Consider the following 13,526-nt stretch of genomic DNA (forward strand, 5'->3'; position numbering starts at 1 on the left):
CACAGACCCTGTGGCCTAAACCAGTGACCTGCCTGAAAGATATACTGGTGGGACAGTGGCACAGAGACAGTAAACAACCACTTTCTGATGCTATAGCTAATGCAGACTTTGGAAACTTTGGCAGCCAAAGATTTCTGCAGTCTTCACTAAGGTAGACTTTATTGGTCAGAGGTGCATAGAAACTACAGCACTGCAATCTTCTTGAACAGAAGGTTCTGTACCCCACCTAGTCAGTACCTTTGCAACCATGCACAAGTAAACATCTTCCCTCGCTGTATCTACTTAAAAAAGGACAGATGAAGAAACTTGCTCTCCAAAAGGTAGACACCAGTGCAAGACTTCTAAACATGAAAAAGCAGGAAACTAATACAATAACAAGCAAACAATTGATTTCAAAGAATCAAGTTATCTGGGAAATAATCCAAAATTATATTTTTATTACTGACTTTTGTATGGATACTGGGCATGTGTATGAATTGTATGTGTTTGTGTGTGTGTATGCCTGTGTGTGAAGGGTATTTGTATGCACATGCATGCAAAGGCTAAATGTCAACCTTAATTATCAGTCCTTAGACACCATCAAAATTTAAGACAAGGTCTTCCACTGACTATGGAGCTCACCAATTCAGCACCAATTACTGGCCAGCAAGTCCTAGGGATTCTTCTGTCCCTGCCTCCCCAGGCATGAACCGTTGTACTCAACTTTTATGTAGGCAGGAGGGATCGAACTCAGGTCCTTGCGCCTTGTATGGTATGCATTTTATCAACTGAGCCACTTTCCCACTTCCCTAAGCAATAATCTGACAGAAACTTTTAAAAGTATGAAAACACAGCTCAACAAACACGGGGAGGGGAAACAAAGTGAGAAGCTAAATAAAGTTGTTAAAAAATTCTAGACCTGAAAAATATAATTAATAAGAAGAAAAATGTTACAGTTCCGGTAGCAGATTTGATTAAGTAGGATTTGTATCTTGATCTGTGATCTTGAGGATGGGTATTTTTATCTTTGTGTATGCATATGATGCATGTATGAGTGTGTACGCATACATGGCCAAATGTGCACACATGCACATGGAGACTAAGGATTAACACATCTTCTTCAGTCACCCTGTGTTCAATCACTCTGACATGTAGCAGCTGCCTAGCAGGAGTACTCAGGTCACAAAACTTGATAATATCCAACTCAGGCCAGCTCCAGTGGTGCACAAATTCCAGGACAGTGAGTGAGCTGGCTTTCTTCACCTACATTGCTAAGGTTGCCCCCTAGTGGCTCTGGGTGCCAGCCGGGGAACTGGCAGAGGAGCAAGAAAGCACCTATAGGGCAATGACCACTGGAGCTGTCTCCTGCGTGGTGGGTCTACCAGCATCCACTTTACGGTAGGGGAGTTTCCGACATAAAGCCGTGAAGGTGATAGTATCGGCTATTCTCCACCAGCAACACGGTTACTCTAAACCTTCAGGTCCAGTTATGCGTCATTGTAGTTGAAAGGTGGGACACAGAGTCAAGTTATTAACCTGACGTTAGATTTAATGTTTCCACATTGTATCTTGGTGCTAGTTTGAATATGCTGCACCCCATTTTCTCCCATACACGTGACTTTTGGAATGGTGGGGAAATGACTGGCATTATATTTTGGAACCATGTAATTTCCTAAGATCACAGTTAGAGAAGAGCCTGACTCATGAATCATAGCTTTAAGTAGGGGAATGAAACTTTTGAGGAAGCACAGTTTATCTCTCAGTGAGTCACACTTTGATTTTCATGCCTATCTGACTCAGATGACTTCTAGATGAAACTTCAGGCTCAGATTTTTATAGGACGATGTTGAAATGTTAAGACTTTTGGAGCTGTTAATGTTGAATGAAGGTTATCCTGTAAGTGATAAATATATGACATTTGGGGGATCTGGAGAAGGAAGCTAAGATCTGAATTTCTGTGGCTCCCCAAAATGTATTCTGTGTAGACATACAATAGCAATATTCTCAGTTTTGAATTCGTGACTTTATTACTGTTATAGCAAGCAGAAGTGAAAGAGCAAAGAGACATACGACAGAGAAATACTATCACTTCAATTCACAGCATCCAGAAGAGAACATCCAGGAGTAGAACAAAGATAATATAAAATTTAGAGCTCATCTCACAGAGATCCACTGGTGGAAGCTGAGGTGGTGGGCTGGAATTCCAGATTGAACTTTCTCTTTCTGCATGAGCTTCAGGCTTCTCACTCCCACTGAAGGAGTTTTTGTGGTATGTGATAATGAACAGAAAGCTCTATTGAAAGTGGTTTTTCTCTACTGTGGTTCTCAAGGACACAATGTTTTTAAACGCTTCTGCTGGTTGCTTTTTTCCATGTCACAAGGCCATTGGGCCAGCCTATCTCTAGACAAGAGGCCTTGGAGGACATTTTGAGAAAAACTTGTTTAGGCCTGAAATGAGGAAGCAGACCAATCTCTCTTTTTTTTCCCAGAACCATCTCTCAGTAAACTTAAACAGTCCACGACTATTTATCAAGTATAATACATATTATAAAGGATATTTAATATAAAACCTAAAGGTGATGGCATTGAGATGAGGAGTCTCTAGGTCTTGGACGCTCATCTCACAAATGAGATCAGGTTTCTTATGAGGAAAAAAACGCTTGTAGCCTCTATCTTCTAATGAGAATGTAGTCAGATGCCATTTCTGAAACAGTGAGTCCTCATCAGACACTGAATCTGCTGAAGCCTTGATCTTGGACTTCGCAGCCTCCAAAAATGAATGATAAACTTCTGTTGTATATAGATGGCCTAGTGTAAGATGTTTTATTACAGCAGCCCATACAAAGATATTTGTCTTTTTTTTTAAACTCAGGTAAAATATCTAACATTTATCAGAAAGTATTGTGCTTGTTACAGTGTATTAGAGTAAGAAAATTGTCTTCATATTTTAATTAGCAGTTTTTAAAAATTCAGCAGTGGGTATTGGATTTTTATCATATGTTTTATTGTTTGAAGATTTTGTACATGTATACAATGTGTTTGATCAAGTCTATCCCTCATATTCTCTGCTCCAATTCTTCTCCCATTACTGTTACCATTACTCCAAATGGCTATGTTGTTGTTTTACACACTGAGTGTACTCAGTACCTTCAGCACGTGTATGAGTGCAGGTCTCTCTGTTGGAGCATGGGCAGCTTCTCATATGCTTTTTGTTTTTGAATCTCTGATCTAATCACATGCTTTTGGTAGTTTATTCTGTTAATTTGATTAGAAGCCTTGATTCATTTAAAATGGTAAAACCATCTGCATTCTTGATACAAATGAGCTTTGCTTATGAATATTTTATAATTTTTCTTGATAGATTTTTTAATATTTTGGTTAGAAATTTAAATTCAGGTTCACATAGCCATAGACTTGTAATTTTCTATTATGGTAATAACCTTTTAAATTTATGTTACCTCATAAAATGAGACAAGCGAGATTTCATCTTTCAGAAATCTCAGAAAGATACTGTATGATTATTATTTATTTCTTTAATACTTGGGAAGTTTTACTTTGATGATGATTTGAGGTGAGATATTTTTTTCTTTTCTTTCTTTCCTCCTTTCTCTCTTTTTTTTTTTTTTGAACAACCAAAGCTCTATAAGGCAACCATCCAAGCTGTCGTTCTCATACTCTCATAATACAATGTGCTCTTCAGCGGAGTTCCTTCACACAAGAAGTGTTTTCTCTAGTGAGCTAATCTAATTCTCTTCAGTTCCTGAACTGTCATATATCCACAGTCTTTTAATTCTAATAGTCCTCTCACCTGACTTTGAAGGCCAATCTTTTGAAAAGGGTATCTTCAAACTGCTTGAACTCGCCCACTTTTAAGGTAACTGGGCTAGAAAATAACACGTTTTTACCTCATAAACTAATAGGAATCATGGATGATGTGTGCAAGTACATTACAACTGAGACCAGGACTCTCTGAGCAGGATAAAGAGTCAGTTACCATCAGAAATCCAAAACTTGCTCTATTTGCAAGTGTAACTGAAGCCAAACTTCACAGGTAGATCTCCTATCACATTAGGCAAAGTTGAAGTGAACTTGGCAAGACAGGTCAAAAGAAGGTATCCAAAGTGAAACACAAGGGGAGAGGGGGACAGAAATACAAATCAATCCAAAAAAAAATCTGAATTAGGGACATTACCACTAATATAAAATCAAGGAAAATGTAACAAATAAAATAATCATAGCACAAGCTTAAATATTGTATAATATTATGGTCAATATAATAAAACTGAGCTGAGGGATTGTTCTAATTTTTAAGACAATATTTGAAAAGAAGCATTTGCAAACTGTTTAAAATTAGGTACTACAAACCAGAAAGTAAGTTTCATCACTTACATTCCATATGCTGAGCTTACAGCAAGGCTGGTTATCTGCTGAGGTGGCTCCCCATCTACCCACACCAACTGAATAACGAGATCTGCTTGGTAGCCCGGGGGCATTCGCACTGGCCGTGTTTTAACACTAGAAGAAAGAGAAAACATAATTTCACCCCGTGCAGCATTAGCGTGCTTATTCGTCTAGAGAATTTACATAGCGATCATGCTTCAAAACCTACACCATGAGTGGGGCAAGCATGTGGATGGGCAATGCTTCATCACTCTCTCAGGAGTGCCAAGCTACATATCCTTGCTCAGGAAGTTTGTCAATCAGTTTCACAACTGTAACAGAGAAAACATTTTCTCCTTTGTAGTTGAGGACAGTGCTTTTAATTATTTTCCTTTTATAGCCCTTTAACCACGAATTATAAAGCATAACAATAAAAATAATTACTGCTATAATTATTTTTGGCAACCTGACACAAACCTAGGCATAGCTGAGAAAAGGGACTCTCAATTGAGTCAGTACCTCGGTTGAGGAAGTTCTCCATCAGACTGGCCTGTGGGCATGTCTGTGGGGTCTTTCTTGACTGCTAAATGTTTCAGGAAGGCCCAGGGCACTGTGGGCAGTGCCCTCTGTGGGCAGGCGGGACTGGAGTTTTGTAAGAAAGGTAGTAAGGCAAGCCAATAAGCGTAGCTCTTCCATGGTCTCTGCTTCGGTTCCACCTTGAGTTCTTGCCTTGGCCTCCCTCAATGACAGACTACAACCTATCCACCAACCAAGCCCCTCCCCTTCTCCAGGATTACTTTTGCAACAGAACTTAAACCAGGACTATGAGCAATAAATTACCACCCAACAAGTAGTCCAACATATCCAATGACAGTCCTCTTAATGCTCTCCAAACTACTCCACCTGTCTTTCTTCTTTTCTGAAAACCCTCCTCACCTAGCTACACAGAAAAACTTTATAGTCTTTCTTCACTGCTACAATCTTGTATCTGCCAGTCGTTCACCAAATGCTATCAGTATTACTTTGAAGATGTATCCAAAGCTAACTACTTTTTACTTCTTTGCTGCTTCCATCTTAGAACTGCCAAACAAAAACAGGCTGTCCACTTAAATTTAAATTTCAAATAAATAACAAACAGCTCTTGAAATTAAAGGTGTATCCACTGCAATGCTAGTTATATGATGTTATAAAATAGTCATTGTTTATTTTCAATTAAAAATTAAGTGGGTAAAACCTTTGTTTTATTTGAAACAATAAGTAATTGGTCTCTAGCTTCTTTTCTCCATCCTCAAACCCATGTTCAATTCCATACTAAATTGATCTTTTTTTAAAACTTAAGCCCAATCATGTTACTTTCTATTTAAAACTTTACAAGTGACTCTTCACTTCCCTCTTAAACTAAATGGCAAGGTTCTTACAATGCCTCATTATTGGACCTCTATTATCTTAATACCACTATTAGGGCTCTTCTCTGAGCTCTAGCTGCATTGACCTATTTTCCTAAGCATGACAAACACTTCAAAGCCTTTGCTCTAGCTATTCTTCCACCATATAGTCTTTGTTTAACTCTCTTAATTCTTTCAAATTTTTTCTTAAATTGCATTTCTTTGATGAGGCATGATAAATATTTATTAAGCACACAAATATAAATAAAAATAAATATATTTATTTATATAATAGATATAAATAAAAATAAATAGGTATAAATAAAAAATAAATAATTGCAAAATGTATATGTTGATAAAATTTCAGTATTGCTAAAACTAAACAATTATCTAGTTGAAATATTTATTTACCAAATAATGTAAATAGAAATATTCAACTTCAGCAAAACAAAGTGACAAAAGCAAACATAAGATCTAGTGAAGTATTGAGTATATGCAACTGAAGAACAATCCATAATCTAGTTAATAGAATAATATTTAGATTTTTTGAGTTTTGACCTCTAGAAATTAACCTCATAATATAGAATTATGCAGATTTTATTTTGATTTTAATAATCCTGGAGATTGATTTCAGTTATTGTCAAGTCAACTCTATTATGCTTCAATAATTGCTAATGCCAACTTCATCTTTATAAGCAGACCTTTTTTTTACTGGCTTTCTCCATCATCTTGTCTTTAATTCTACATTTTATAACTATCTAGGTAATTAGAAGATGTGTCTCTAACAACGGGTTTTCTTGGCAAACAAATTGGTCTACAGTGCTGTTTTAAACATTTTGTTCTTTTATTGGTTTTCATTTTCTTTGAACTCAATTATATGAACTAAAGTGATATGAAGAAAAATTAAAAATATAAATGGGCTGTCAAGGTAGCTAGCTCAGCAGTAAGTGTGCTTCCATGAATCCTGAAAGACAGGGGATTCATCCCCAAGACCTACAAAGCAGGTGGAGAGAACACATTCCTGTAGGTTTCCTCTGACTGTCACATGTACAGCATGGTGTGTGTGTGTGTGTGTGTGTGTGTGTGTGTGTGTATGCATGCACACAAATAAATGTACATATATACATATTTAATTTTTAAAATTTATGTATTATTTATTACAACTTATTCACTGTATCTTGGATGTAGCCCTGCTCTCTCCCTGTCTCTTCCCAGTCCCTCCCTTCCTTCCTCTTCCCCTATTCCCTTTCCCTAGTCCACTAACAGGGGAGGGCCTCCTTCTCTTCTATCTGATGCTAGCCTATCAGGTCTCATCACAACTGGCAGCATCATCTTCCTCTGTGGCCTGGAAAGGCTGCATGCCTCAGGGAGAGGTGATCAGAGTCTGCCATTGAATTCATGCCAGAAATAGTCTCTGCTCCCCTTACTAGCGAACTCACTTGGGGACTGCTCTGCCTATCTCAGAAGGAGGTCTAGGTCCTCTCTGTGCATGGTCCTTGGTTGGGGCATCAGTCTCTGCAGAGCTACCTGGGCTCAGATTCTTTTGCTCTTTTGTGGAGCTCCTGTCCCCTCCAGGTCTTTCTATCCTCCCCCCCCTTTTTTTTTTTTATAACAGTCCCTGCACTCTGCCCAAAGCCTGGCTATGAGTCTCAGTATCCTCTTCAATATCCTAATCACATATTTATAAACTTATGAGAGTTTTTCACTAGGAAAAAATTAATGAATTTTTTGCTTGAAGATTTTTTCCCCCAATTCATGCATGCTTATACTTCCCTTCTGAAAATCCTCCCTGTCTCAAAAAAAAAAATCTTTAAAAAAATTAGGGAAGAAATTCATAGATTACTAGTAATTATAGCTTTTGTTGTTGAAATCTTTTTTTTAATTGAATTTTATTTATTTATTTTATTATTATTATTATTTTTTATCAGTTACATTTTATTAACTCTGTATCCCAGCCATGTCCCGATCCCTCATTCCCTCCCAGTCCCTCCCTCCCTCCCTCATCTCCACCGTGCCCCTTTCCAAGTCCACTGATAGGGGGGACCTCCTCCCCATTCATCTGATCCTGTTTTATCAGGTATCTTCAGGACTGGCTGCAAAGCCCTCCTCTGTGGCCTAACAGGACTGCTCCTCCCTTCGGGGGTGGGGAGACCAAAGAGCCAGTCATTGAGTTCCTGTTAGAAATAGTCCTTGTTCCCCTCACTTTGGGAAACCAATTGGTTACTGAGCTACCACAGGCTACATCTGAGTGGAGGTTCTAGGTTATATCCATACATGGTCCTTGGTTGAATGTCAGTCTCAGAAAAGACCCTGTGCCCAGATATATTTGGTCCTTGTGGAGCTCCTATCCTTTCCCCATCAGACTAACTCCCCTTCTTTCTTATGATTCCCTGTACTCTGCCAAAGGTTTGGTCATGAGTCTTTGCTTTGAAAACACTGCTAGTTAGAGTCTTTCAGATGCGCTCAGTAGACTCCTGTCATACGTTCAATGCACATCCCATCTGTCTTTCTAAACGAGGATTGATCATCTTACCCCATGTCCGCTCAATTGATTATTTTTTTTAGGTGTATAGATTTCATTATGTTTATCATATCTTATAGGTCTATATAAGTGAGTATATCCCATGTTTGTCTTTCTCCTGGGATATTTCACTCAGAATGATCTTTTCTAGATCCCACCATTTGCCTGCAAATTTCATGATTTCCTCCTTTTTGATTGCTAAGTAGTATTCCATTGTATAAAAATACCACAATTTCTGTACCTATTCCACCGTTGATGGACATCTGGGTTGTTTCCAGGTTCTGGCTATTACAAATAGAGCTGCTATAAACATGGTTGAGCAAGTGTCCTTTTTGTGTACTTGAACAAACTTTGGGTATATACCTAGCAGTGGTATAGCTGGGTCTGGAGGAAGCACTATTCCTATTTGTCTTAGAAAGGGCCAGATAGCTTTCCAGAGTGGTTGTACCAGTTTACATTCCCACCAGCAGTGGAGGAGGGTTCCCCTTTCTCCACAACCTCTCCAGCATGTGTTATCGCTTGAGTTTTTCATCTTGGCCATTCTGATGGGTGTAAGGTGATATCTCAGGGTCGTTTTGATTTGCATTTCCCTGATGGCTAATGAGGATGAGCAATTCTTTAAGTGTTTTTCTGCCATTCGATATTCCTCTGTCGAGAATTCTCTGTTTAGCTCTGTTCCCCATTTTTTTAATTGGATTACTTGGATTGCTGCTTTTCAGCTTCTTTAGTTCTTTTTATATACTGGATATTAGTCCTCTGTCAGATAAAGGGTTAGTGAAGATTCTTTCCCAATCTGTAGGCAGTCGTTTTGTTTTGATGACGGTATCCTTTGCTTTACAGAAACTTTTCAGTTTCATGAGGTCCTATTTATTGATTGTTGCTCTTAGAGCCTGTGCTGTTGGTGTTCTGTTCAGGAAGTTGTCTCCTGTGCCAATGAGTTCTAGGCTGTTCCCCACTTTTTTTTCCAATTGATTTAGGGTATCTGGTTTTATGTTGAGGTCCTTGATCCACTTTGACTTTAGTTTTGTGCAGGGTGATAAATATGGATCTATTTTCATTTTTCTGCATGTAGACATCCAGTTGGTCCAGCACCATTTGTTGAAGATGCTGTCTTTTTTCCATTAAATGGATTTGGCTTCTTTGTCAAATATTGAGTATTCATAGGTGTGTGGATTTATTTCTGGGTCTTCTATGCGGTTCCATTGATCCTCCTTTCTGTTTCTATGCCAATACCATGCAGTTTTTATTACTGTTGCCCTGTAGTACAGCTTGAGATCAGGAATGGAGATACCTCCAGATGATCTGTTGTTGTACAGGATCGTTTTGGAGATTCTGGGTTTTTTGTTTCTCCATATGAAGCTGAGAATCTTTTTTTCAAGGTCTGTAAAGAATTGAGTTGGTATTTTGATGGGAATTGCATTGAATCTGTAGATTGCTTTTGGCAGGATGGCCATTTTCACAATGTTAATCCTACCAATCCATGAGCACGGGAGATCTTTCCATCTTCTGATATCTTCTTCGATTTCTTTCTTCAGAGACTTGAAGTTTTTCTCAAACAGGTCTTTCACTTGCTTGGTTAGAGTCACACCAAGGTACTTTATGTTATTAGTGGCTATTGTGAAGGGTGTTGTTTCCCTAATTTCTTTCTCAGCCTTTTTGTCTTTGGTATATAGGAGGGCTTCTGATTTTTTTGAGTTGATTTTGTATCCTGCCACTTTGCTAAAGGTGTTTATCAGCTGAAGGAGTTCTCTGGTTGAATTTTTGGGGTCACTCATGTATACTATCATATCATCTGCAAATAGTGACACTTTGACCTCTTCCTTTCCGATTTGTATCCCCTTGATCTCCTTTAGTTGTCTTATTGCTCTGGCTAGGACTTCAAGTACTATGTTGAAGAGATATGGGGACAATGGACAGCCTTGTCTTGTCCCTGATTTCAGTGGAATTGACTTAAGTTTCTCTCCATTGAGTTTGATGTTAGCTATAGGCTTGCTGTATATTGCCTTTACTATTTTTAGGTATGTGCCTTGTATCCCTGATCTCTCCAGGAATTTAAACATGAATGGGTGTTGGACTTTGTCAAATGCTTTTTCAGCATCTAAGGAGATGATCATGTGGTTTTTCTCCTTCAGTTTGTTTATGTAGTGGATTACATTGATGGATTTCTGTATGTTGAACCACCCTTGCATGCCTGGGATGAAGCCTACTTGGTCATGGTGGATAATATCTTTGATATGTTCTTGGATTTGGTTTGCAAGTATTTTATTGAGTATTTTTGCGTCAATGTTCATAAGAGAGATAGGCCTGAAGTTCTCTTTTTTTGTTGGGTCTTTGTGTGGTTTAGGTATTAAGGTGACTGTGGCTTCATAGAATGAGTTTGGTAGTGTTCCTTCTGTTTCTATTTTGTGGAATAGCTTGAGGAGAATTGGAGGTAGCACTTCTTTGAAGGTCTTGTAGAATTCTGCGCTGAAGCCATCTGGTCCAGGCTCTTTTTGGAGGGGAGACTGTTAATGACTGCTTCGATTTCCTTGGGAGATATAGGGCTATTCAATCTTTCTACCTGATCTTGACTTAGTTTTGGTAGATGGAATCTTTCAAGAAAATTATCCATTTCATTTAGATTTTCAAATTTTGTGGCATATAGGCTTTTGTAGTATGACCTAATAATTGTTTGGATTTCCTCAGTGTCTGTGGTTATGTCCCCATTTTCATTTCTGATTTTGCTGATCTGGATAGTTTCTCTCTGCTTTTTAGTTAGTTTGGCTAAGGGTTTGTCTATCTTGTTGATTTTCTCAAAGAACCAGCTTTTGGTTTCATTGATTCTTTGGATAGTTTTATTTGTTTCTAGTTGATTGATTTCAGCCCTTAGTTTGATTATTTCCAGCCGTCTGCTCCTCTTGGGTGTATCTGCTTCCTTTTTTTCTAGGGTTTTCAGTTGGGCCATCAAGTTGTTTGTATGTGATGTTACGAATTTCTTCTTGCAGGCACTTAGTGCTATAAATTTTCCTCTGAGCACTGCTTTCAATGTGTCCCATAAATTTGGGTATGTTGTGCCTTCCTTTTCATTGAATTCTAGGAAGTCTTTAATTTCTTTCTTTATTTCTTCCTTAACCCAGCTGTCATTGAGCAGTAAGTTGTTCAGTTTCCATGTGCGTGTCGGCTTTTTGTTGTTTCTGTTGTTGTTGATGTCTAGCTTTAGTCCATGGTGGTCAGATAGTATACAATGGATTATTTCAATCCTTTTGTATCTGGTGAGGCTTGCTTTGTGACCCACTATATGGTCTATTTTGGAAAAGTTTCCATGTGGTGCTGAAAAGAAGGTGTACTCTTTTGAGTTTGGGTGAAACGATCTGTAGACGTCTATTAGGTCCATTTGATTTAGGGATTCTGTGAGTGCTTTTATTTCCCTATTTATTTTCTGTCTAGTTGATCTGTCCCTTGGTGAGAGTGGAGTGTTGAAGTCTCCCACTATTAAGGTATTAGGATCAATGTATGATTTAAGCTTTAATAATGTTTCATTTACGAATGTCGGTGCTCTTGTATTTGGGGCATAGATATTCAAGATTGTGATGTCCTCTTGGTGGATTTTTCCTTTGATGAGAATATAGTGGCCCTCCTTATCTTTTTTGATTAACTTGGGTTGAAAGTCTATTTTATTAGATATTAGGATGGCTACTCCACCTTGTTTTCTGGAACCATTTGCTTGCAAAACAGTTTTCCAGCCCTTTACTCTGAGGTAGAGTGTTTATCTTTGTTGCATAGGTGTGTTTCTTGGATGCAACAGAATGTTGGATCCTGTTTCCTTAACCATTCTGTTAGTCTGTGTCTTTTTATTGGTGGTTGAGTCCATTGATATTGATAGATAATAGTGACCAATGCATGTTAGTTCCTTTTGTAATGGAGTCGGTGATCTAACCCTGTTTCATTGCTTGTTTTCTTTTCATTTTTGTTGGGATATTATCTGTATGCCCTATTTTCTTGGGTGAATTTGTTTTCATTGGATTGGAATTTTCCTTCTAGTATCTTCTGTAGGGATGGTTTGCTGTGTAGATATTGTGTAAATTTAGTTTTGTCATGGAATATTTTGTTTTCTCCATCTATGTTGATTGAAAGCTTTGCAGGGTATAGTAGTCTGGGTTGACATTTGTGATCTCTTAGAGTCTCCATGATACTTGCCCAGGCCCTTCTGGCTTTCATAGTTTCTGATGAGAAGTCCGGTGTGATTCTGATAGGTCTACCTTCATATGTTACTTGGCCTTTTTCCCTTGCTGCTTTTAATATCTTTTCTTTGTTCTGTAGATTTAGTGTTTTGACTATGATGTGACGTGATGTGTTTCTTTTCTGGTCTAGTCTATTTGGAGTTCTGTAGGCCTCTTGTATATTTATGGACATCTCTTTCTTTAAGTTGGGAAAATTTTCTTCTATGATTTTCTTGAAAATATTTTCTGGACCTTGGAGTCTGGAGTCTTCTTTTTCGTGAATTCCTATTATTCTTAGATTTTGTCTTTTCATAGCATCCTTGATTTCTTGGATATTTTGTGATTGGAACTTTTCTGATTTTACTTTTTCTTTGAGAGAAGTATCCATTTCTGCAAGTGTGTCTTCAGCTCCAGAGATTCTCTCTTCCATCTCTTGTATTCTGTTGGTGATGCTTACTTTTGTGGTTCCTGATCTTTTCTCCAAGTTCTCCAGCTCAAGGGTTTTCTCATTTTGTGTTTTCTTTATGGATTCTACTTCTGTTTTCATGCCTTGCACCATTTCTTTCATGTGTTTGAATTTGGATTCCTGTCTCTCTACGATGGCCTTTCTTTTTTCATTTCCTTCTTATATGCCACTAATTTTTCCTCTACTTGTGTATCTATTTGTTTGGCTATGTTTGCCTGTGTTTCTTTAAGGATATTGTCTATTTCTTCTTTCTTTGCCTCCAATTGACTGGCCATCTCTTTGAAAGACTTGTTCATTTCCTCCTTATGAGCCTCAAATAATTGGGCAAGCATGGCTTTAAAATCATTTTCCTGTGCTTCTGCTGAATTGGAGTATCCATCGATTTTGGGGTTTGCTGGTGAAGTCATGATGTCCTGATTTATGTTGGAAGTGTTCTTTCGCCTACCCCTGGCCATTGGCTTATCTGAAACCTTCCCTGTTTGTTTTTGGATTCTGCAGATCAGACTGGTGCTGTCTCTCTCTGGTGTCTGGAGAGTTCTTCAGGAAGCTGAGCACTCTCAGCGTGTGCTGAGGACTAGCTGTACAGGCAGGTCTCT

General features: G+C 38.2%; 1 protein-coding gene across 9 annotated transcripts in view; it reads right to left on the reverse strand.

Moving 5' to 3' along the window:
- The window catches only part of Stxbp5l (syntaxin binding protein 5L), a 257,234-nt gene that overhangs the window by 84,776 nt on the left and 158,932 nt on the right, over positions 1-13,526 (reverse strand). For all 9 annotated transcript variants that reach the window (XM_060370356.1, XM_060370363.1, XM_060370360.1 and 6 more), the window contains exon 18: positions 4,369-4,494. In XM_060370356.1, the coding sequence (XP_060226339.1) occupies positions 4,369-4,494 (126 nt within the window). The remainder of the gene's footprint in view (positions 1-4,368; positions 4,495-13,526) is intronic.

This window comes from Meriones unguiculatus, chromosome 17, assembly GCF_030254825.1.
Source record: "Meriones unguiculatus strain TT.TT164.6M chromosome 17, Bangor_MerUng_6.1, whole genome shotgun sequence".
Lineage (NCBI taxonomy): Eukaryota > Metazoa > Chordata > Mammalia > Rodentia > Muridae > Meriones > Meriones unguiculatus.